This window comes from Belonocnema kinseyi, chromosome 6, assembly GCF_010883055.1.
Source record: "Belonocnema kinseyi isolate 2016_QV_RU_SX_M_011 chromosome 6, B_treatae_v1, whole genome shotgun sequence".
NCBI classification, from domain to species: domain Eukaryota; kingdom Metazoa; phylum Arthropoda; class Insecta; order Hymenoptera; family Cynipidae; genus Belonocnema; species Belonocnema kinseyi.
This window is the reverse complement of record NC_046662.1, coordinates 125,435,404-125,461,064: the sequence shown is the minus strand read 5'-3', so window position 1 is coordinate 125,461,064 and position 25,661 is coordinate 125,435,404. Positions and strand designations below refer to the sequence as shown.

General features: G+C 37.1%; 1 protein-coding gene across 5 annotated transcripts in view; it reads right to left on the bottom strand.

Moving 5' to 3' along the window:
• Positions 1–541: 541 nt before the first annotated feature.
• The window catches only part of LOC117174109, an 829,515-nt gene continuing 804,395 nt past the window's right edge, over positions 542–25,661 (bottom strand). For all 5 annotated transcript variants that reach the window (XM_033362864.1, XM_033362872.1, XM_033362865.1 and 2 more), the window contains one exon: positions 542–1,363. In XM_033362864.1, coding sequence (XP_033218755.1) covers positions 1,235–1,363 — 129 coding nt within the window. In that variant the 3' untranslated portion in view covers positions 542–1,234. The remainder of the gene's footprint in view (positions 1,364–25,661) is intronic.

Sequence of the window (25,661 nt, the reverse complement as noted above, 5' to 3'; positions counted from 1 at the left end):
TTTCATATGTCCCGTTTTTACTTTCAGCCGCTCATATAACGTTGTTTCGTGGGAACGTAGAATTTCTAATTATTCTAGTTTTATTATTCATGACGAAAACGCAAATAAGATTGTTATTTTCAAAATAACAGATGATTATTTTTATTGTTAGAATTTCTGTAACAAGTAGCTTTGCCAATAGATCGAAGTGACGGAACAGCCATGGGAGCGAAGTGTTTTATTCTTTCCCATTTGCTGCCATTTATAGCGCGCGCATCAGCGACCGGCGATTGCGCTATGATTGTATGTCTTCAACAGGTGACGCGAATATATCGCTCTCCAAATGTTATATTGATTAAAGTGTTGCGAATGCTTATTTTTTATCAAATGGCTTCAGAGTGTTTAGGAGAGATCGGGTGCCACTCTAAACGTTATTAAACCACCCTTATAAAACCTCTATAAGTTATCTAATGAATTAGTGTGCTTGCCTACGCTGCACCACTTCTACCATTTGTAATTTATTTATATTTGTTTCAGGGAAAGGTAGAAAAATAACTCCTAATTTTATGATATTTTATGTTTTCAAAGAACATTGTAGCCGATTACAGTTTGGCGTTATTCCCTAAACCTTAAATTACAGAACTTGCTACATTTATAGCCGTCAGTAACTGCACAGTAATTTAACATTTCAAAAGAAATCATTTTTTAAAAATAAATATTCATATTAATTTAGCATATTCATTATGTTTCTTGAATTTTGTCCTAATGAGTAATGAACATTCTTAAAGTTCAGAAAAACTTTAAACCTTTTATTTTAAATAAAAGGATGATACAATAGTCATTGTTGTATCATTAGCAAGCTAATAACTCGTTTGGTAGTACTGTTATTATCTGTTTTTGAAATATTGTCAATATATATATATATATACACAGTACTACTAACAATGGTTCGAAAATATTGACGGACCCTCAGAGCATTTTTTGGCGTTCACACTTCCACTTCGATTCCCGAAATTAGTTTTAAAAGTCCAATGCACCGATTGATATTGCAGCTACTCATCATTTTTGTAAGAGAACAAGAATCTTTTAAGTAAGCTTACAGCTAAGTAATATATTACATTTTTAAGGACAAGTGATTAGAAATCTTGTATGAATAAAAGTATATGTTCCTTTAAACATCTCTTCTTTATACAGATATGTAGGAAACTCTAGTTTTTGCAACAAGCTATAATCGGTGCGTATGAGAAACAAGTTTTCAGCTTCTAGCCACACCACTTATCATAATGTTAGGAAGAGCACCGCGACGCCGGCGCCAGGCGCCGAGAGATTGCGCCTGAGCTTGCAGTGTCCTACACCATCTTTTTGTTTTGGCACCGTCTTCAGCCTAGAAAGAGAATTAAATAATGTAGATGATTTCAGATAAAGATCATATTCATGAAAAATTTTAACTTGACTTTTTGAAATATTAATTGCCGACCAACATTATAGACCTAATAATAGTTCTGTCCAATTATGAGACAAGCATCAACAGAAAACAAATTAATCACATTGCTGAGGGTAGGCTGTCCACAAAATGTCCGATATTTTCTTTGAAAGCAAGTCTTATTTTTAAATTCTATTTCTAATGCATGAGTTTATCTGTTATTAAAACCAGATGTAGGTAAACATTTTGCTACATTCTCTTCTATTTTTTATAATTTGTAAGTGAGAAACACTTTCAAAGTCCATGCCACACATATTGAGAAATTTTTATTCTGGTTTAAGTAATTTCAGGACTAACCATTTAAACCTAAACATTAACGAATTTTATTATTTAGAAAAACACCGGTTTCAAACTTGGGAGATTTAAAATTGATTAACTTTACCGTCTTTTTTTATTAGGTTGATTTAGCGGCGCACATACATCGAGGTCATCAATGACGAAATTTAAGTTCTTTTAATTTCACAAAGAAATTTTATTCGATTTTGTAAAATAAAATGAATTTATGGAAAGAAAAGAAGGTACTATAGTATAATAAAATAAAAAAAAGCTTGCGTGCGTTCCCCAAGCGTTTCTGAAGGCAAGTTAGGTAGTTTTAATATGATTGTGATATCACTAAACTGGGGGCGGGATGGGGCACAGAATTATATGGCTTATTATATATTATTTATAAGTGAGAGTGCTGTTAAGTTACACTTTATAAAATGACAACATGTTCTACACAAATGTATTTGAAAGCTTAAGGAACATTTTAAGTGAACAGCGTTACAATAATTCAGTCTTTATTCCTAACTTCTACTGTAACTATCCTAATAATAGAATTTAAATGTACGCGATCGACTAGATGATACTTAACTCAACATATAAACAATAAAAAACTAACCTCGAAGTTAGCTCCAGAAAGCTTTAGCTCGCGGGATTGAGCAAGATGAAGCTAGAAGTTGGCCAAAACTAAAAGGTGCTCGCTCGCTCTATCAAATCATGAAAGTTCTATCTCGGGCGAGCAAAGAATGAAGATGCCACTTCTCGCTTATAATCTAAACGCAAGCCTTAAACTTCTTGAAGCTTCTAGCTTCATTTTGCTCAATTCAATAGTTGTTTAACAGAAAGTTAAATTATACAATAAAAAACTACTAAATACTAGAATGATCTTCTGAATGATGCCTAATCTCATATATATTAGGGTTTTAAGCAATTTTTTAGGCTGCATTTGACCTGCGTCCTATGGTCCGAATCGACGGGATGCCTAGCCAAATAGCAGTCCTCTCTGTCCCTCTTTCCCCATAATTCGAGTACTCAACCCGACTTTTAAGGAGGAGGGGTAGATAATTGCAAACAAATTAAGCACAGATTTCAAAAAGATTTCATAAGATTTCAAAATATTATTTCCGTAGGTTTCTCAAAAGGATTTAAAAACTTGAAAACATTTCCGCTTCCAAGAAATTTCAAAGATTTTAAATATTTTAGAATTATTCCAAAGATTTCTCCCGAATTGGACAAATCTGGAAAAATAAAATTTATGAATAATAAAATTCCCCAATTGTACAATTCCTGGATAATAAAATACCATCATAAAAATACTCCCGAATATAAACAATTACATTTTTTATAAATAGAATTTATTGATTAAAAGTAGAATTATCAATTATTTTGTAAAAAATGATTTAAAAAATAATTTTTTGGATAAAAATATTTGTATATTGTATTCTTGATAAATATATTGTGGGGCAGGTAACTATATTAGTAATGGCGACACAAGGAAAATACGATATAAATATTCAGGTTTATTTAGTAACTAAAAAACAAAGGACTTTGCGGACATGGAAACGGAGTGTGTAATTTGTAGTGTTTAAGACGACAGCTAGGCAATATAATGAATTTTGGAAAGTGCATTCTCAATGTTCAGATAAGAGGGTGGATGAGCACGCCTATGAGTCATGGCTTACAGATGTCGAAAAAACCCTCTACCTGAGTGGTGAGTATTGCAGTTTGAAAGGAAGTAAATTGAAAGAGGAAACTTGGTTAAAATATAATTTGATACTTAAGAATTTGTTTTGACTTAAATAAAATATAATTTGTATTTAATTCAAAGTGGTTCCCACACCAGCTAGCGATGGAGTTATAAAAAGGCAACTTGTAGGCGATCGAGAAAATGATCTCCCCTGCCGGATCGTCCTGTTTTGTTTTACTGGATCGGCTGATCAGCCTCTGGTTGCTTCTCTGTTACCATGTCATTGTGCGATATTTTATATTTTGTTAGAGTTTGAAGATCTTACGCGATGATATAGGATGGCTTGAGACGATAAATTGACACAGTAGTGTCTCCTTCGCGAAATCGAACCGTGAATGTTTTTGGGGACCGAAAATCACTAGGAAAGGACCTTCTTAAGGCGGTTGTAGTGCACCTTTTCTGCGTCCATTGCTTATTAAAACGTGTGCGTGAGCATGTTTTGAGGACCTTAAAAACAAAAGTTTATTTTTGTCTACGACGTATGCCAATTGCGAGTCTCAGAATGGAAAAATGTTTCCTCAGATCTTTCACGTTGCTGCTTGAGGGAAGAGAAATTCTCCGGGCAGTCGGATAGTTTTGCCGTAAACTAATTCTGCCGACATTGTCTGGAGACCCTCTTTCCAAGCATATCTCATTCTTAAGAGGATTATGAGTAAGACATCCATCCAGTTTTCTGTTTTGTAACATATTATTGATGCTTTTTTATTATCGATGGAAATGCACAACAAGGCCGTTTGCTAAAGGGTGGTATGCTGTGGTTCTCAAATGCTTAGTTCCAATCAATTTATTGAATTCAATAAAAAAATTGTGACTCGAACTGCCTTCCTTAGTCTGTTGTAAGTCGCAGTGGAACTCCGAATCTCGCGATCCATCCTGTAAAAAAAGTTCAAGCGATGGTGTTTGCTTCTACATTCTTCTTAGAGAAAGCTTTTGGCCAACAAGTGTAACTGTCAATGCACATGAGAACGTAGAAATACCCAGGTAAATACGGAAGTTTCCCAACGATGTCGAGATGCACGTGTTCGAACCTGGATGGTGGTGGCTGAAATTTTCCTGTTGGATATGTAACATGGCGCGTTGTTTTTGCACGCTGGCATTGTATGCAACTTCGCGCGCAGGATCGACAGTCCTTTTTGATCGAGGGTCACAGAAATCGCTCTGTGACGAATTTGATTGTGGCTCGAATTCCAGAATGTGCGAGATTGTGCACAGAGTTAAACGCTGTTTTGCGGAAAGGTGCTGTCATGAAAGGCCCGGTCGATTGCGCGGCGACGTCGCAGTACACGGCAGTGTTTGTCTCTAAAATGTTTATTTTCTTGAGTCGAAGAACGGTATCTTCTTCTGAGATATTTCCAAGTTCTTCATCCTCGGCCTGTGAATTTGCGAGAACTTCGTAATCAATCCTCGCCGCTATTTCGTCGATTCTAAAAAACGCGATAGCGACGACGTTTTAGAGTCCTTTAATGTACTGGATGTCCGTCGCATATTGAGCGACGAATTCCAGATACCGAAGCTGTCGCGGGATGAATTTTTCAGGCTTTCTTTTAAATGCAAATGTTAGAGGCTTTTGGTCTGCATAGATTGTAAATTCTCGACCTTCGGACAAAGGTTGCTTCTTCATTCCATTTTACGGGAGTTGAGCCTTCAACGTTACTTTCCAGTAGATCGTTAAGAGCTTCTTGAATTCCGGCTGCGTTAAAGATGAATCTCCTAAAAAACTCATTCAGCCCGAAAATCTTCACAGTTGTTTGACCGTTCCATTTTGAGGAAGTTGTTGAAGCGCTGAAATTTCATCAGGTAACATGTAAATCCCGCCGCTTCAAATTATGTGGCCGAGAAAATTCACGTCTGCGACACAGAAATTGGATTTGACGGAGTTGATTAAAATTCCATGTTGTTGAAAACGACGAAAATGTTCTTCCAGGTGCTGGAAGTGTTCCTTTTCCGTTTCCGACGTGACAAGACAATCGTTAATAAAAACGAAACAATACTCGAGTCCGCGTATGATTTCATCAATAAAGCGCTGGAATGTTTAACACGCGTTCTGCAATCCATATGGCATCAATAGGAATTCGAATAGACCAAATGGTGTAATGACAGTCGTTTTCGCAATATCTTCAGGTGCAACTGGAATCTGGTTGTAAGTACGCACGAGATCAATTTTTTTAAAATTTTGTTATCGTGTAGCTAATTTGCGAAAACTTTAATATGGAACACTGGATATTTATCCGGAATTGTTCGCGCGTTTAATCCTCGATTGTCGTCGCAAAGTCGCCACTCGCCTAGCGACTTTCGGGCCATGTGCAGAGGTGAGGCCCATATGCTTTCGGACGATCGAACTGATCTTATGCGCAGCATCCCGTAAAACACTTTTTTTGCTGCTTTGTATTTCTGGCCATCTATTTGCCGAGCTCTTTTTGCGACTGGTGATCCGGGTGTTGTTCGAATGTGGTTAAACCTTTGGGTTGCGTTATTTCCTAAAGACGAGATAAAAGATCATAAACTTGAGATCCTGTCCCGCTTTCTTTTATGCATTTAATGCTTTTCTGAGAACTATTGACGATGCGACCCTCAGAAGTCAATAGCGTTTCCCCGTCAATGAGTCGAACCTTACCTAAACCCATCCAGAGTCCGAAATGCGCTATGAAATCGGCACCGATTATGGGTTTCTTTACGTCCGCTATTACCAAACGCTAAGTTAGGGTACTATATTAGACAGGAATATGGAAGCGCCATTCTGGTTCCTGAACAGTTCATGGGAAACAGTGCGATAAGCATGTCGTATAGTTTAATTAAAATTAAGTTTAGAATATAAGAAAAATGGTCTACTGCAGTGCTCCGTTTTGTAAAAATAGAAGCGAGGATGAATTTAAACATTACCGTGTTCTATTAGGGCGAAGAGAAAGACTGTCAATGTGGATCATAAATTGTAGACGCGACAAATGAAGCATTTTTTTATATATTAAAACGAAATGAGATCGCACATTAACCCACGCAAATAAAAAGGACGTATGATGTGAAATATAAATAGCTATCATCATAAGCTCTTAAAAAGGATTGCAATAATGTTTGACCTATAGTCTATTATTATTTTATTATTACTTCATATTTATTTAAAAAATCATATGATTATAATTTTAGCGCACGCCTATTTATAAACTGAGTAAAATTTCGTTTGCAATCATAATTGTTGCAAGAGCTACTTTTTGGCAAATCTGTGAGTTAAAAAATCATATAGTCGAATTTAATATTTCAAATATTATATCACATGTAATTTTATTTATAATTTATGTTTTGATAAAAATGCTTCAGTGTAATTTGAGAATAAATAATCTATATCATGTAAGTGTATTTATATCATTCTAAATCAACTTAGCAAATTTTGAATTTAGCGGGGAACCAGAATGGCAGCTTGCATATTTCCATCTAATATATTACCTTAGCTGAGTGAAATTGCGATTTTGTTTGAAGTCAGGAGTTAGCGTTATGAAACCATACGTGGAAATGGTGTATTCGTTCGCGTCATATAGTTCACAAGATCTTTTGAGTAACAATCCGCGCACTCGCTATCGCGGGTACACGCACATATCTGTACAATTGTTGATAAGAAACTGTTCTCGTATTTTACGATCTGTCACAAAAAGGCAGCGCAAAAAAGGGCAAGGGTCGCCTACCGCCTCTAGCAAGTGCCCTTGTCGTTTCCCCGCTTGAAAGGGCACGGTGTATTGCACTTTTGGGCCTTCTTGTCGAAACGCGCGTGGTACCAACACATCCCGTTATCTTGGTTCGTTTGCTATCTTGAACGCGAGCGCGATCGCGACCGATAGCGTCCCGAACGCGCTGGGCGACTTGAACTTCCGTTTCGAGCAGGTTTTTCTGAAATATCGCAAAGTAGAGCCATTATTTCTAGACGGAGGCTTTCGATCACCTTATCGTGATGACGTAGAAATGTTGACGGCTTGCGATCTCGAAGTTCTTCATGCTCCAGGAGACGCCGCGTTCTCTGCTCTTTGGTTCGAGCTTAATGGATGAATAAGCTCTGTTTTGAGTTTGTCGAATCCGTTTTTAGCAGGTGGACTACAAATTATGTCGCGCACTTCTTTTGCGTATCATGGATTCAGGTTGTAAATAACAAAACTGTACTTTACCTTGTAAGATCAAACGTTACTCACGTCGAAAGAAGCCTCATGCATAGAGAACCATAATTCGGGTTCATCCGAGTAAAAAGGAGATACCTTCACAGGAACGTCTTGAATCCTTGCTTCAGTTTGCGTGTGATTGTCAGGCATTTTCACTAAGAAACTATAAAACACAATCACTAGTAAACAAAAAAATGGTCAGAAATGACTGCACTAGGTCGACAGTCACGTAAAACAGTTTACTGCTGTTGCACGTAGGGTCAGAGTACAGTCACTTTAAGATAGCTTCACTTGAGGGATAGCGTAACTTCACTACACAAATAAGTTTTTATTGTTTTTATCACGATCTAATCACGTCAGGGTTACCAATTTTATGTGGAAGATAACTATATTAGAAATAACGGCACAAGGAAAAGACGCTATAAATATTCTAGTTTGTTTAGAAACTAAAAAATAAGGACTTGGCGGACATAGAGTTGGAGTGTATAATTTTTAGTGTTTAAGGCCAGAGCTAGGCAATTACTGATTTTTAAAAAGTGCAATCTCGATGTTCAGGTAAGAGGGCGAATGACGACGACTATGAGTCATGGCTTACAATCGTCGAGAAGAACCTCTACCTCAGTAGTGAGTTTTTCAGTTTGGAAGCAAGTAAATTGAAAGAGGAAACTTGGTTGAAATATAGTTTGATAATTCAGAATTTGGTTTGGCTATGATAAAATATATAATATATGGCTCACATATATAATATTCATAAACAAGAATTCTTTGTTTGAATTGGGGAACTTGACAATTAGTGAATTTTTAACTTCGGATTTTATGATAATTCGGAAACTTGTGTATCTATTTCACTTGACAGATTTTTTCTAGCTTGCTGACTTAATATTAATACCTTGATATTGTTGCCTGTTTATTATTGATAATAAATATTTCCCTACATTTTCTTAACACGCCAGCATCAAAAGTATAAATTACTATAGGAGGAAACGTTGCCAGAAGTAACCCTGAAAATAGGTCGAAGGGAACATTAGGGAATTAAGAGATGAAGAAAAACGAGAGAAGTGACGAGTGGAAAGGGAAAGAAGGAACGGAGGGCGAGGACGCATGTCAGCTCCCCCTCCCGCCGATTCTAACTATAAAACGCAAGTCACGGTAAAAAATTTTTTATCTATTTGTTGTATTTATTCCAGGGGTTAGGAGAAAAATGAAGGTTAAGCGCGCAAGATTTGCTCCTATAGGTGAAAAATATAGGTTCCTATGTAGAATCCTATGTAAGATCTGATGTAGATTCCTATACAGTTTTGGATTAAGAAAGCTGTATAGGAATTTTCAATAAGGTATTTGTGATGACTTCTTGCTATTTATTCAACGAAAGAATTACAAGACACTTCATTGACTAGAAATGCCATCAGAGACAGGATGGTTGAGGCTAATAGAGATCTATAGGTATTTTTATATTCGAGCGGGTTTTGTGAACGCGTAGCTGGAAGAAAGAAAACGAGGAGGCCAGCATTTGAGAATAAATTCAAAAAATAGTTTTCGACCTCTCAACTGGAGGGCAGCAGCCGCCCACTTTTACTCATAGACAGGCACCCGATGTTGAGAGCACTCAAGAGCCACATACTATACTATCTTTGACAGACTTGTTGATGTACCAGAAGGAGAAGAGCGTGTCAGCATTCGAAGGGCTCAGTACAAAATGTATGCTTCACGAGGTGGCGCGGCGTCACGCAACCCTGGCAATACTTTTCCTTGCAGCGTTAAAAACTTTAAAAAATAAAATACCTGTCATTTACATGGGCTGAAGGCGGCTTCGCGCGCATCTTCTTTTAGTAGCAGTTATTAATCGTTCCGTCGTTAACTTTAAGAACTTTGTCTGGATGCTAACGCCATGAACTGGAAACCTAAGACAACAACGCTGTGATGCAAGTGAGAGCAATCAAGCAGTGTCCTTGTGGTCGTGAGACAAGATGTCAGGAGCAAAGGAAAAGAATTTGTTTAAATTCTGATTTTTCATATTATTCTTATCGGCGAAGGTATTTGATTAATGTAAAATTAGAAATATAAATTATTACATATGTTTATTTACATTTAATTCCCAATTTTTAATTTTATTTTTATACTTCGCGCGAAACATACTACTTGAGCTATTATGGATGCGCTTGAAGTCACCTTCAGCAGGAATTAATGACATTTTTAAAAATTTTCTAAGCTTCAAAAAAAGTATTGCCATTACTCCGTGAGTTTCTAATGGGAATTTACACGTAGAATCCGAAATTTTAAAATTTAAAAGTTGATCGTGCTGTTTTCTTTAGATTTAAGAAGGAATCGAAGGGGGAATCAGTTGGGTCTTTAAGGATATTTTGCAGGGGCTCCTTTCGGTTTTATACATTATATTATTCTTTAGCTTTCTTTGAACTTCAATTTAAATTTGTAGAAAATATCGTTTAAATACACTTTGACTAATGTAAACCTAATGTAAACCAAACACGAGAAATTTGTTCGAATAAAATTTGATTAAAGTAAATAAGCAAATAAGATTTATTAGTAAATTCTGATATAAAATTAATGTTCTTGATTGAAAATTCATCTTTAAATCTCTATTGGTTAGAAATTTCAAAACTTATATATATATTTCCAGAGAAAAAGTGAGAAATAATAGCTAATAGGTCAATTTTCATTTAAAGTTTTAAAGATATCGGTCAAATGTATGTCACATAATTTATAGAATAAATTAATTAAACTTTTCAATACTAAAATGTACGATCACAGTAATAGCTTGTATGAAGAAAAGGAAATTAATGAAAGATTTCAATATTCAAATGAGATTGTCAAATCCTGGAACGTAAATTAAACTTTTATCACCCTCTAATTGATCTGGATCTACAAGTTTTAAAAAATACAAAAATAAGATTTTTATTGATTGATAATCAAACTCCTTCGTTAAAACTTGAACGACTTAATTAAAAATTTAAAAACTTCTTTAAGCTTCACTTTTTTAGATGAAATTAATTTTTTCAACTGAAAATTTATCTATCAGGTTTAAAATGAACATATGTTGAAATTACATAATTTTGGGTAGGAAATTCAATTGTTTGTTTCATTTTCAATTAAACTAAAATCTTATTCTTGTTTTTCTTTAAATTCTTTCAACTTGAGTAAACTTTTATTTGAAAAATAGATGAATGAGAATGTGACAAAAGTTTGATTTGCTTTCCAGGATTTGACAGTCCAATCATGAATCTGCAAGGGTGGAAGGAGAAAGAAAAATTAGCAGTGGAAGGGAGTGTGAAATCAGACCATCAGCCATTATTTTTGTGGATAAAAGAAGAGGGTAGCGGATGACATGGTGGATGAGAAGGATCATTAAGGAAAAAAGTGACATGGGCGAGGGACGCGATGGATAAGTAGCAGGAGAAGTTGCGAAAGGTAAGCTTCGAGCGGGAGTCGGTGAAAGAGGTATGAGAGGATCTGAAAGAAAAAGTGAAAGTGAGTGTGAAAGAGAAAGTATTCAGAAAGAAGAAGAAAGGAATGATAAAGCCATGGCGAAATAGAAAATTTAAACGTATAAAAAGAAAGGTGAAAAAGAAGTACAGGAAGTGGAAAAAAGGAACTGCAAAAAGGGAGGAAGACGTAGAAATGAGGAAAGAGTTTCGGTTGATCTGTACGAAGAAAGAGCAGGGAAAGGAGAAAGATCTGGAAGTGGAGTTGAGAAGTGTTAAGACAGAATAAAACATGTGAAAGATAATTAATAGTTTTAGGAAATGTAGGGTGGCTATAAGTCAGCAGAAGGAATAGAGGGAATTTAAAAAAATTCATTTTAGGGATCAGATATATGGAAGAGAGATAAGGAACTTTGTGGAATGAGGGAGGTAGATGGAAAGGAGTTGAATGACAAGGAGATAGAGAACCGGATATGAAATTTGAAAATATCCAAGGCAGCAGGGCTAGATGCGGTAGAGGATGAAGTGTAGCTGCTTGGCACACAAGAGGTAAGGAAGAGGCTGAAGGTGATAGTGAAAACCGTATGCAGGAGGGAAGAACTCCCAAGAGGGAAAAGGGAGAGATTAATCCTACCACAGTATTAAAAAGATAAGAGGGAGAATCAGGACAATTATAGAGGGATTACGTTAATAAATAAGGCGTACAGAGTGTACGCGATGGTGTTGGCGGATAGGCTGCAGAAGGATGCAGAGGGGAAAGAAATACTGCCAGAGACGCAGACGGATACAAGGAGGTTGTGTGAGTCGATGTAAGAGAGGTTAGTGGAGAGAGTTTTGATCGAGAGGGTAAGGGAGGTATATGCAGAGTCGAAAGATATAGTGAGAGGAGGGTAGGAAAAAACCGGTTGGGTTCAGCTTAACGCTTTTTGAAATTTCAATCGCGGATATGGGAAGTAAGCTAGCGGCCGGAGTGGCAGAAGGAGTTAGTAGTTGAAAGATTGTGTGTACCTGGTCTTCCTGTTTCGGAGAAATGGGGGAGTGGATGGTCATATAAAAGACAGAGAAGAAGGAGGGCAAATGTGGTGACGGGGCAAGTGTGGGTGCTGGGAAAGGAATTTGATCGCAGATGATTTTGGAAGATGAATAAAATTCCTCGATTCGTTAGTGATGACACTGGGGTTGACAAGGAATACGCCTACCTATATTTTCAGGAGCACGACAGAAAGAACGAGTTTAGGGCTTATAATATGGTGTCTAGCGTGTAAATATGAGGAGAAATTTTTGGAGCAGGGGGAAGTAAGCTGGCTAGGGGCTGTTGGTGCGAGAAGGAGAACAAGCGTAGGGGTGGGAAGATGAAGGTAGAAAGAAAAAGGTATTTTAGAACGAATGTACTATAGATGGATAAAATGAAGAGGATGCAAAAGAAAGGAAGGTATATGAGATTGTTCAGAAGAATAGCATGGGCAAAGAGAAGGTAGAAGGGGAGGAAAGAAAAAGGGTGTCAAGGTTTAACGGGAACTATGCGTGGAATATGCCAAGGGAAAGAGCCTAATATTTGTGTGAGAAAGCAGAAAAAGTGAGGATGAAAAAAATAGCGAGGATGAGATGCGGATGCATATAGGAGTATAATAGGTTCTGGCTTTCCAGAGAGAAGAGGATCTGTGTGTTGTGCGGGAAGAGGGATTCAAAAGTGGAGCACTGGCTAGAGGAGTGTGAAGGGATGGAAAGGTGTGCGATAAAAAAATCTGAAGAAAGTTGTAAATATTGTAGAAAGTTGACAAAGAATAGTTAAAACTGGCTTAGTGACCAGGTGTGGATTGATGTTAGTTTTCTAACTGGTAGTTATTAAAAAATTATGTACAAAAATATAAGTGTAAGCGAGTCAATTTTTTAAGGCCAGAAGACGTTTCGACTGGAAAAACAGTCTTTTTGACGGTTAAATCAGTCAACATTGGTTACTGATTCTCATTCAATAAAAGGTGACTGATTTTTTAAATTCTTCTCTAAGTGACAAGTAAATCAGTCATTTTATGTTAGGAGAAAGTAAAGAGTACTATTCGAAAGTAAATAGAAATTCTTTTTCAGATATCACTTGAATATCATACCATTTAAATACATATGAATCATTTAATTTGTATCAGAAATTCACGATAAATCAGTATTTTTCAATTGAGTATCAATGAATAATTTATATTGGATTTTTCTATTATTATTGCTATTATGGAGATCCTACTTTTTTATTTTGTATATAATTATAATATTACGTCATAAAAATGTTTTATTATGAATAGTATATATTTGACAAAATTAACCAAGTATCCACCGATTTTCATTCATGTAATATAATAATAATTTTCACATTAATGTTGATCTAAGGTTGCAGCATCATACTAGCACCTTCACAAACAATATTATTCAGATTTCGAGTGAACGTGCTGGTTTGAATGAAGCCAACACCTCCACTATATAAAAATGAACAAAAAAAATCAAACACGTCAGAATTTTGGACTTCTTTTGAGCTTTTGAACGCATCAACAATCATTTTCCACTTATTTTGGTCTCCCGAATGCATAACAAACAAAATACAAAAGCCACCCCTCTCCGTTCAAAAAACCACCCCTCGACATAAATAAAATCTACCAAACACAAAATACACCAGATTTTGGGATTATTTTGGGCTCTTGAATGTAACGCATAGAAATTTTAAAAAGCATCCCCATATATAAAAAAACCGATACAATATTATAAACTTAAACCACACAGCAACAAAATAGAAAAAAGTGTTAGACCCAAATGTTAGCGCCCAAAAATCGATGTTTTGTATTTTTGAGCAGACCAAAAATTAGTGATCTTATTTGCACTTTAAAATTTCTAAAATGATTATTTGTTGACAAAGTCTTAGCTGCGCTTGCGTTGCAACCAAGTTTGTTTTTTAAACTAAGGTTTAGAGCTCAAAATTAAATGTTGGCTTCTTTGACGAACCTAAAAATCAGAAAACCTAGTTACACCGTAAAATTTTGCGAAAAATTATGTTTTGACTATATTTCATCTGCCTGGTAACAAGGCACTGTCTTTTACGTTAAGGAACTGAGTCCAAAAATCAATGTTGGCAATTTTTGAAGAGCCGAAAATCAGAGTTCATAGTTATGCTGTAAAATTCTAAAAAATATTACTTTTTGTCACTGTTTCATTTGCCTGGTAAACAGGGGTTGTTTTTCAACGTAATGGGATGTAGCCCAAGAATCAGTATTGATACTTTTGAGGAGCTCAAAATCAGAGATCCCATTTGCAATGTAAAATTCTATAAAATATTATTTTTTTACAAAGTCTCATCTACCTGGTAACCAGCGGGTGTTTTTTAACTCTAAGGGCTGGGCCCCAAAAACACCGACACAGATTTTTGGGCTCCAGACCTTAACAGTTATAACTCTTAACCCTTCTACAGTGTAAATAGAATTCACGGTGTTAATAGGGCCTCTGATTTTTGAGAACTTTAAGGATACTAGCAATGATTTTTGGGGCTCCAACCCTTAACTTCAAAAGATAACCCCAGTTGACAACGCAAATAGGACTTTGTCAAAAAATAATCATTTGTACAATTTTATCATGTAAATAGGATCACATATTTTTGGGCTATTCAAAAATACCATAAACAATTTTTTGGCGCCAACCCTTAACGATTGAAAACAGTCTCTTGGTACCAGGAGAATATCGCTATCAAATAATGCGTTTTTTTAGAATTTCAAAGTGCTACTAGTGTCTCTGATTTTTGGATTCTTTAAAAATAACATCACCAGGTTCTGGAATAAAACTCTTAACGTTAAAAAACAGCCCCTTGTTTCTAGGCAAATATGACTTTATCATAAAATACTCTTTTTCAGAATTTTACAGTGTAAATAGCATCATAGATTTTTGGGGTTTTAAAAAATACCAGAACAGATTTTTAGCTTGAACCCTTAAGGTTAAAAAACAGCCCCTTTGTACCAGGCAAATAATACTTTGTCAAAAAATAAACTTTCTGAGAATTTTACATTGTCACTGAAGACTCTTATTTCTGGCCTTTTAAAAATACCAACACCCATTTATGGACTCCAATCCTTAACGTTAAGAAACAGCCTCTTGTTACCAGGCAAGTATAGCTTTATCAAAAAACAATCTTTGTTGGGCTCTGCACCTATCGCTGGTAACTTCTTGTTATAAAATGCGATCACCGTATACGAACGTGAAAATCAAACCGGCCTGTCATGTGAAAATAAAAAAGCTTTGTACCTAGCCCCCTGATGATTTAAGGAAAGCAAAAGTTTGCTCCTTTCACAAAGACTGATCTTCTACATTTCTGTGAAAATGTACGTGCATTTTCTTGGCTAGTAGCTGCTGAAAGAATTTTTCAACATTCACATTCTTTACTTCAGCTTTTTAAAAGTCATGTATCTAGATGGAGTGATGCACTTTCCTTACTTTTAATGTTAAAGTTCAGGCCAGGCGTATCGGCGATTGATATGTAATTTCTTATGCATATGTATGCATGATTTTCCGCGTAGCGATGCTGGTGGCGGTAAGCTTCTTCACTCGAATGTCTATAGTTCCATTTTAATTGCGCATGATTTATGTAGCGTCCTATTGTGATACCTAATCGTATTGTTTTGAAGCCATTGTTCATACCAATTTACTTTGCTAACTTTAGATTGGAAAGTGGTACGTACTAGCCAACTAAAATAATGCGCATTGAGTATTTTTTAAATTGCTTTCAAATTCACGCTTAAAAGGAACCGAAAATATTTGAAACAGAATAAATTTGATTCTCACTTCGGCTAGCTTTGAAATGATAGTTTTTTTTACAGTGTTGGTAACTCACTGGATTTCAAAGATTTCCTTTTAAACGTGGGGACACTTCATTGGTATCACTGCTTGAACCTATATTGTCTATACTATTATTTAATTCTACTTTCCTTGTTTTCCTGCCTCTTCGTTCCGTGTCGATTAGATGCTTTGTTTCCGGATTTATTGTTGACATCTGAATTGCTCTCATTAGATTTACTGTTACCTGAAATCTCACGGCTTACTTAATTATTTTACTGTCTTTTCGTCATGCCAGGGGTAGTATTCGTACATAATTTCAGATGCGCTCTTCTCGTTCGATTTGTTGAATGGCTTATTTAGTTCTTGAACAATTCGTTTAAGACGTTCATTCTAGTCCTTGTTGCCCATCTCGCAAATACTTAATTCTATAACAGGCATTACAGTCGCATTGAATCGCTCTACTTTACTTGAGCGTCACTTAAGGATTTTAAGGAATGTCGAATGCTAGGTTTTTAGCCAAACTTAGCGAACTCTTTAGAGGTGAAACAAGTAACTTGATCCGTAATAAGCTGGTGCTCCGAAATTTAAAACGAGGTTTTTTACACTTTGGATAACTTCCTTAGGCTTAATACTCTATGTGGCTTCTAGTCGTATGTACTTGGCGAGATTGTCGGCTAATACTTATATCGGGCAGAAAGTACTGACACCAAGGGAAAATTACCTCGAACTCAGTGATCAAAAATCTCCCTGAGTTCTTATTAAGCAAGGCTCTTTCAACGTCGTTCTACGTGTTCAACGACGTTTCTCGTATTTTTGGTAAAAAATTTGTTGCTGTTGTAAGAGCAACAAATTTGCAGAAAATCACTTTTGTCAATGTCTACATTGGGAAAGTCAACTTTCAGCTGCGTGGAAAACATCTGGGTAGCGGGGGGTACCAGTCACTGTAGGACCAATACTGTCCGCGTGGTATGGACCTCTATCGGTTCGAAAACGGAACTACGATAGTTCAATTTTTAGGGGTCCCGCCCGATTCAGTCAGCGAACGCACGACGCACGAGTAACTAAAAAACATTGATTCTCCGCATATTGGAGCAGAGCAATCCAACACAAAAAATGCATGCTGATCGATGCTAGTACGCAACAGTTCGGAACTGCTGGCATACCAGGATAGGACAGCGCGTGCTCCGTGTGTTGGACCTCTCCACTTCTGCATGCGTAAAATTCATGTTGTCTCGATGATTCACACGTCGCGGGTTCGCTAGCCGAATCACGTGGGGCCCCGGAGAATTGAACTACCGTAGCTCCCCAGTATCTGGTATCCCCCTCTGCCCAGATTTTTTTCCGTGTGTTCCTAAAGTTCCAAGAATGTTTGGAAAAATGGAAGTGGATTATTTTTCAATTTGTGAATGCAGCCTAACTTTGAAAATTCAAAAATGTTAAAAATTTTAGTCACCAGAATTGTAAATGCAATAAAAAATTATATGTGACTTGAATGGAGATATCGAGACAATTTAAGTTTTTAAAGAAAGAGCTCGATACTCTGATGCAGATCGGACCAATAAAAAGTGGATAAAATTGTATATTTTTCTATAAATTAGGTTCGAATAATTTAAACATGAATTAGCTATGCTAAAATCGCGTCAGAGAATTGTAGTACAACAAAAGGTGAGGCGTGTCCATTGCCAAACTGTCTCTAACTCCGAAGGCTTGAAAAAAAGGTTCTGCTTCTCTAAGGTTCCTGCAGATTAAAGGTCAGAGTCTTGGTCTAGAAATAGACTTGGCCATATAGTTGTAATTTCCTTTTCATTTAGCAAGTTTTCATATGTCAGTATATTATACATACTTAAGTTTACTATAAGTCTACAGTAATAATTAACTTACAATGACATTTTCGTAAATGGTGTTAATTAAAGCGTATTTTTTCAATTAATTGAAAAGTGTATGAGAGTATAATAGAATTGATTTATTCCTTTGCGACTTTCTAGAAGTTAAACATTGCTTGTTCTGTGATATCTCTTATGTGATCCTTCTAAAAACTATCATCGCAAAGGAGAGACCTTAAAGGGCTGCTGATCCGAAAATCAGCTCTCTTGATCTTGCAGCTGAAAAGCGAAGATCGTAAGGAAAAACCTAAAGGGAAGACTTAAAGACTGTTTTCTTCCTTATGTGGGAAAAGATCATTTCTTATACAATAAAATATTCTGACGATAATAAGCGGCATTCATTTAAGATTGACAAATGTACACAAAAGTGATTTTTCGGCATACTAATTTCTTCGGGGTACCATAAGTTACCAGCTACAAAACTATATTGGTCGAAAGATGAGGACAAAGGAGTAATGTTAGTTAGAAACTGTATGAGTAGAAATAGATTCGATTCCATAAAGCAAAACTTACATTTATCTGATAACAACCAACTTGATAAAAACGACAAATTTTCTAAACTAAGACCTCCTTTTGCTCTGATAAATGAAAAGAACATGTAGTTTGGTGTAATTTCTGATAATCTGTCTATCGATGAGAAAATGTTGTCATATTTTGGACGACATAGTTTAAAGATGTACATCAAGGGAAAACCAATCATTTTCGGCCTTAAACTGTGGCGCCTATGTAGTTCTAATGGTTACTAATACAAATTCATAGCTTATGGCGGAAAAACAACCACTTATGAAAACGAGTTGGGACTAGGAGAGAACGTGGTACTGGAACTATTGTCAGTAGTTCAGCAACCATCGCTTTATTGTGTGCTTTTCGACAACTTTTTCTCTTCTTGCAAGTTATACATGTAGCAGAACAATGGAAACTGTGAAAACCATAAAGAAAAAAATTGTGGTAATAATCATTTTTCTTTTGACAATGAACAAAAAATGTTTTTATTAGATAAAACAATAATTCTGTGGTGACAGTTGCAACAAATAACTGAACCATAGAACCACTATTAAACGCTAAAAGGTACAACAGGAATGAAAAAAAGGAGTCAATTCCTCAGCCAAAAGTTATAGTGGAGAATAACCAGCATATGGGAGGTATTGATTAACATAACAATGGAATATGAAACTAAAGAAGCATCGTGAAAGGAAAAAGTGGTGGTGGCCTCTCTTCGTAAAGTTAATTGACAGTATTATTGTAAATTTCTGGTAAATATACAACTTAGCAAACAAATAAAAAATCTCACAGTTGGAATTTAAATCTTAGATAGCAGTCACTCTTATGAAAATGGATGAACAAGCTATCAAAAATGAGATTCAAGGAGAGGAATAACCTGGTTCAGGTGACCAAATAAGGTTTCCTTCAAGACGAAATTATGGACGACTGTCAAAAGACGCATTGCCCATAGATATTCGATTTGATAATATTCCTAACGTTTTAATAGAGGAGGAAAATAAAGCAAGAAGAATATGTAGACAATGCAAAAACAACAATATCTACGTGTGTACCAAGTGTCACGTACATCTACACGCAAACTATTTTGATCTATTCCACACTAAGTGTTAATGTTTGCTTTCGCGAAAATCCGAACGTTGCGCATACGCAATATTTTGTTATAAATGAAATAAAAACATGTGATATTTTAACTTGATTACCAGTTATTTGAATATATTTTCAGTTATAAATTGCAGTAAAAACATCAAAATAGTTTTATTTTAAAACTTTTAGAACTAATGGGATAAATTGTGTGTTTTTAAAATAACGTCTTTGCTTAGTGATTGGTATGTTTACTCTTAAATAGAATACGCGTGTCGTTTAGACCTTACCGTGGTATAAAGCCTAGATTAATATTCTAAGGTTATAATTTATACTCCCTGGCGAACTCACGGAGTAATCGCAATACTTTTTTTTCAACGTTAAAAATTTTAAAAAATGTCATTAGCTTCTGCTGAAGGTGACCTCAAGCCCATCCATAATAGCTCAAGTAGTATGTCGCGGGCGAAGTTTAAAAATATAATTCAAAATTGGCAAATAAATGTGTATAAATACATGTAATCATTTATGCGTATAATTTTACACAAATTTAATACCTTCTCCGATAAGAATAAGATGATAAATGAGAATTTTTAAAAATCCTTTACCTATAGTCCTGACATCTCGCCTCGTGTCCTCAATGACACTGCTTGACTGTTCTCACTTGCATCGAAGTGTTGTTGTCTGAGGTTTCCACTGCGTGACGCTAGCATTTAGAAAAAATTACATAATACACACACACATACATATATATATATATATATATATATATATATATATACAAATAAAAATTTGTCATAAGGACAACCGCAGGATTTCGCCGGGATCGGGTGATAATCTGGAAAATTGCACCCGCTCCCAGCGAAATCGCGGTAAAATTTCAGCCACAACCACGTCTCACGACCGTAAGATAGGTGGTAGAAGTCTGTAAAGGAATCAACACGACGATCCAGCAAAAGCCTCGTACACCCTAAGAACACGGAGCGACCCAAGGATTACCACCTTCTGCATTTTTCCCGCAAGTGTTTTAGCATACTGTTGACACGCAGGGATGCTTTTTAGGCCATTAGCAAGTGAAAGCTTGGCACCTCCAAGAGCGCCGATGATAAGGAAGATTAGTTTAACAGAATACTCCGGGTATAATGGTTGCAACTCCCTTATAAGGTCTCGATACCTCTCTTTCTTTTCATTCTCCTTGGTTATGATGTTTTTGTCAGCTGGTGTCAAAAATTCGATAACGAACATAGTTCGCTTCTCGAAGTCAAGAAGAACCATGTCAGGCCTCGAGTGAGCAACAGAAACAATTGTCTTGAATATAAAGTTCCAGTATATACGGCACTTCCCAGAAATGGTAATAAAACACTCTTAGTGATGTATTGTGCCTTTGAATGTAGGTCGTTCCCGCGTGAGTTGGACAACTAGATAGTATGTGAGCTAAATGCTCGGGGTGTGCATGCCACGCCCTGCAGCTATCATCAGGAATATCTTGGCTCAAAATGTGGCGACAGTATGTTAAGGTGGAAATGACACCGTCTTGGCATGCAAAAATGAAACCCTTCGTACCAGACTTCAATCAAGGTGATTTAGGGAAAGTAAACGTTAGCTCACAAGACATTTACTGATCCTTCACATTTCTGTGGAAGATACCGTGCATCCTCTTATCCAGGAGCTATTCACGAAAGTTTTTCTTTTGTGCTTTCTTAATCCGGGATTTCGGGAGTCTGTACTCGAGATAGATAAGATTTGATGCATTTTGCTCACCCCTAATACTGAAGTCAAGTCCGAGTGTTTCAGCAGCCTCGTCCGCTACTTTATGCAGAAACGCTCCTTTACCCACTTCTTCATGATTCCTGACCATTTTAAGAAGATGGTCTCTTCGATTTGCAACTCCATGTGCTGTACCCAGAATGATCCTCTTGTGATGATATTCAAGACACAATATTCCGCGACCCCCTTGCCGGCGTGAGATGTACAGTCGCGGAACGGAAGACTTAAGATGCATGCTTTTGTTCATGTGCATAACCTTTCTTGTCCCGATATCAAGGGATCTCAGTTCGTTCTTCGTCCACGGAACTACTCCAAATGAATAGAGTACTACCAGGACGGCAAGCATGTTCGTTGCAAATACTTTGTTCCTCGGCGACAGTACGGAAAACCAAATCTGTCGGATGAGACATTTGTATCTGCTTCGCAGAGTATCCCTTATAGTTGTCACATCCTGAATGCGGCTCTGTGGCACGCCAAGGTATGTATAACTCTCTCCAGCGCAAAGGTGTCGTATAGCACTTCTATCAACGAGCTCAGGATCTTCAGGGATGCCATTAAGTTTTCCACGCCTCAAATAAACCTTGGCGCATTTGTCTAACCCAAATTGAATTCCAATTTCCTTAGTATATCGCTCGACAATCCCTAGAGCTAGATGTAGTTGCTCTTTGTTTTTAGCATAGATCTTAACATCGTCCATGTAAAATACATGAGTGACCTTGTACTTTTCATCTGCAGGTTTGCCGCACAAGTACCGTCGGAATGGCAAAGTGCTAGAGATAGTGGCAATAATATAAGGCAAAAGAGGAGTGGGCTCATGGTGTCGCCCTGAAAGACACCTCTCTGAAAGGTGACCTTGTTAGTTGTCACACGATATTTCCAGATGAGATAGTAAATCTGGTTTTCCAAAGCGGCATCAATCTCTTTATGCACCGAACTATTTGCGGATGAACCTTTAAGATTTCCAAAAGACAGATGATAAGTCTATGGGAGATCGAATCGAAAGCTTTCCGATAATCAATCCAGGCCATCGATAGATCACGCTGGTAGAATGCTGCATCTTTACAGACACATCTATCGATGAGCAGGTTCTCCCGACATCCGGCTACGCCTTTCTTTGAGCCTCGTTGTTCATACATTTCTTGCCTCACAGGTTCAATTGCCCGAACAATCATATCATTTAGGATAGCTGTGAATATCTTATAAAGTGTGTTCAGACAAGTTATTGGCCTGTAATTCTTCGGGTCAGCTAACTTGCCTATTTTCGCCAGGAGTATTGTGCGCTTTCACAAACCACTCCGGAATCGGCTCTTCCGACTTCAAATATGAGGTGAAAATACGGGCCAAATGCTGATGGGTTGAAGAAAACTTCTTCCATCAGAAGGTTTTGATACAATCTGGTCCCGGTGCGGAATAGTTCTTCATCCCTCTTAATACTTTTTTCACCTCCTCGGTAGTGATGGGTGGGCATTCTTTATCAGGTGTTATGAAGGCAACACATAACTCCTTGTCAATCACACACTGAATGCGGGACGCGTACTGTCTTGCCCAGCCTATCTTTATGGCAAGTTGATGTATTCGTCTTTTGGTCTTATGATCAACCATTGGTTTTGTTTTACGGTTCGCATCGGCCAAAACTCTCGTTGCATTATACACACAATAATTGATAGCCCAGAGGTCGGACTTTCCGGAAAAATGTCCACGAAGCTCGTCATCTATTTCAGCCAGATCTTTAGGCTTGAGAGAAACCTTGGTGTTGATGTTTCTCCGGGTCGTAAAGCATCGCTCTTCCTCTATTGGATGCCTGTCCGCGGTTGGTCTTAGTATCGCCTCTCTTTCTCTGTTGCGGGCTTGTTCTAGCTGTGGTAGAGTAGGCATTCCGCTTACATAGACCCTTTTTCGGAGTAGTTCAGCATGATTTCTCAGACGTTGCTGCGAAAAGTGCGATAGCTCCGGGTGTTTCTCGCACCACAGAACATGCAGCCGTGCCATGTAACCCCGTTCAGGGACCACACTCGCATCGTAGTACTCTAGCAAGTCGTTATTCAGTCGCTCCGTCCACCCAAGTGTCGCGAGATCCCGCCGATCCATCGCATGGAACCATTTTCATTGGCTCTCCCAGCTCTAGATTGGTCGGCATTGTTGGCCGACCCATTGTTGGGAGCCCTGCGCGTTCTGTTGTTTTGAAGCGCACTTACTACAACTATGTTTGGTGTTGTCATTGTTATTCCCACGAGAAGCTAGGGAAAGGGGTTCGTCCATCCTTGTAGAACCCCGCATGCAAGGATAAGGCAACGTACTTTGAAAGGTCGCCCGGTATCCCAGAGTCACCGTTCTAGACACCTCACCCAGGTGCCATTCAGCTTTCGGCACGGTTCTCACACCTCCGCTTGGGGGCTTATCCTTCGGGACCACCCCTGGACAATTGTCCGCGACTGCCTATTTATTTTTGTAACCATATTCAGTAGAAAACCTTGGTACAGGGACCCTCTATCCGGAACCGAACCAAATCAAAACTGAACATATATACAGTGTGTCCCATATTTATAGGGTCACCCCATTTTTTAAGGATAATTTTTTTTCTATTGGAACAAACGGCACCAAATTTTTTGAGTGAATAAATGAGTCGAGTTAACGATTTTTCCTAAAATATAGAGCTCGCAATTCCATTCTTTCATTTATTTGGGCATTTTTTCGAAAAAATCGGTGTCCCAAATTATTAGGGCCACTAAAAAAAAATTCGATTTTTCCGAAAGAATTCAATTTGTTCAACAAAATACGTACATATAAAAAGATTTTATTCACAAAATTAGTAATTAATAGTATTTCCGTCATTTTTGAATACCATTTTCATTCGCTTTACCATCGATTTATTCAGATTTTCGAGACTTTTCGCGGTGACGTTCCATGCTGATTTTATCGCTTCCCTCAGCTCTGCGACCGTTGTGTACTGCTTTCCGTTGTCATACACATCGCGTACCATCATGCCCCAAACATTTTCCACTGGGTTAAGTTCTGGAGAGATCGCTGGCCACGCGACTACGGGGATCTTTGACTTTGCCAACCAATTCTTCGTAGACTTGCTCACATGTATGGCTGCGTTGTCCTGCTGGAAAGTCAATTTTGCAGAGCGGAAACGTCCAAGATAGGGCTTAAGATGTTCTTCTAGCACTGCCTGGTAACCTCCGCTTTTCATTTTATGAGAAATAAAAGCTAAGGCCACTTTTCCGAAACCGCTGTATACCCCCATACCATGATGGAACCCCCTCCAAAGTTTCGGGTTGAAAAATAACGAGGCTCATGTCTCAGATCACGCCAATAATAACGCATTCCGTCAGGACCATCTGAATTAAATTTTTTTTCGTCAGACCAGATAATCTGAAAAGCAAGTAAAAGAACCAAGCTTTAATTACATAGGCTTGAAGGAACTAATTATTTGTTATGAGAAAAAATGCACTGTCTAAGTATGTACCTTTGACCATTCGTGCGTTCAATGCAGCTTCTCTTCTGCAAAATTGTAGCGTCCCTGCATATGATGAGGTTTCAGTTTAGGCGCTTTTTGCATTTTTTCAAATACTAAATTAGGGGAATCCTTCTATACTCGATGCACTGAACTTTTGGAAACTTGAGGAGCCACATCATTTTTTATTCTTCTGCACCCCTTAGTTGTTTGCGAGGCGGCGGCGACTATTTTTCGTTTGTCACGATCTGACAGCTTTGGCCGTGGTCCACGTTTCTTCTTCACTATTTCATTACTTCTATTCTTTATATACAGGTAAATAACATTTCTTGATCGGTTTATAAGCTTCGCTATTTCACGTTGTAATTTCCCACATTTTTCATACGCATCAATTGACGCCTTTCCTTCTGCAGACAATGCTTTCCCTCTTCCCATATTTGTTTTGTTACCTCGAATATTATTAACGCACAAGCACAATTTAACTGGCCAAAAATGCATTCGGAAGCCTATTTATACCAGGAGTATACATATGTGCATGCCAGGTAAAGCGAGAAAAACCCGGAAACTTCCGCTACTTACGGGGATCCCCGCAATAAAAATATGTGAAATATTTATTTCGAACATATTGTGCGAATATACACTTTTAAAATAGGAAAAATACGTCGATAATCCCCAAAAAGAATGTATGTGGGAAAGTATGTATGTGAAAAATCCTCGGGAAAATTTTAAATTAAAAGAAAAACACAACTGTAAATTACTTTCGAAATTCACGCACAATATTTAGTTTTTATACATACATATGTATATGTTTATGGCATGTAAGAAGTAAAATTTTAATATTATACATTTTAAATTGCATTATTTTACGAATTATTTATTATTCTTCAAAAAAATTGAAGTTTTGTTTGTGGCCCTATTAATTTGGGACACCTATTTTTTCGAAAAAATGTCCAAATAAATGAACGAACGGAATTGCGAGCTCTATATTTTAGGAAAAATCGTTAATTCGACTCATTTATCCACTCAAAATATTTGGTGCATTTTTTTCAATAGAAAAAAAATAATCCTTAAAAAATGGGGTGGCCCTATAAATATGGGACACACTATATGTTATATATGTATATATT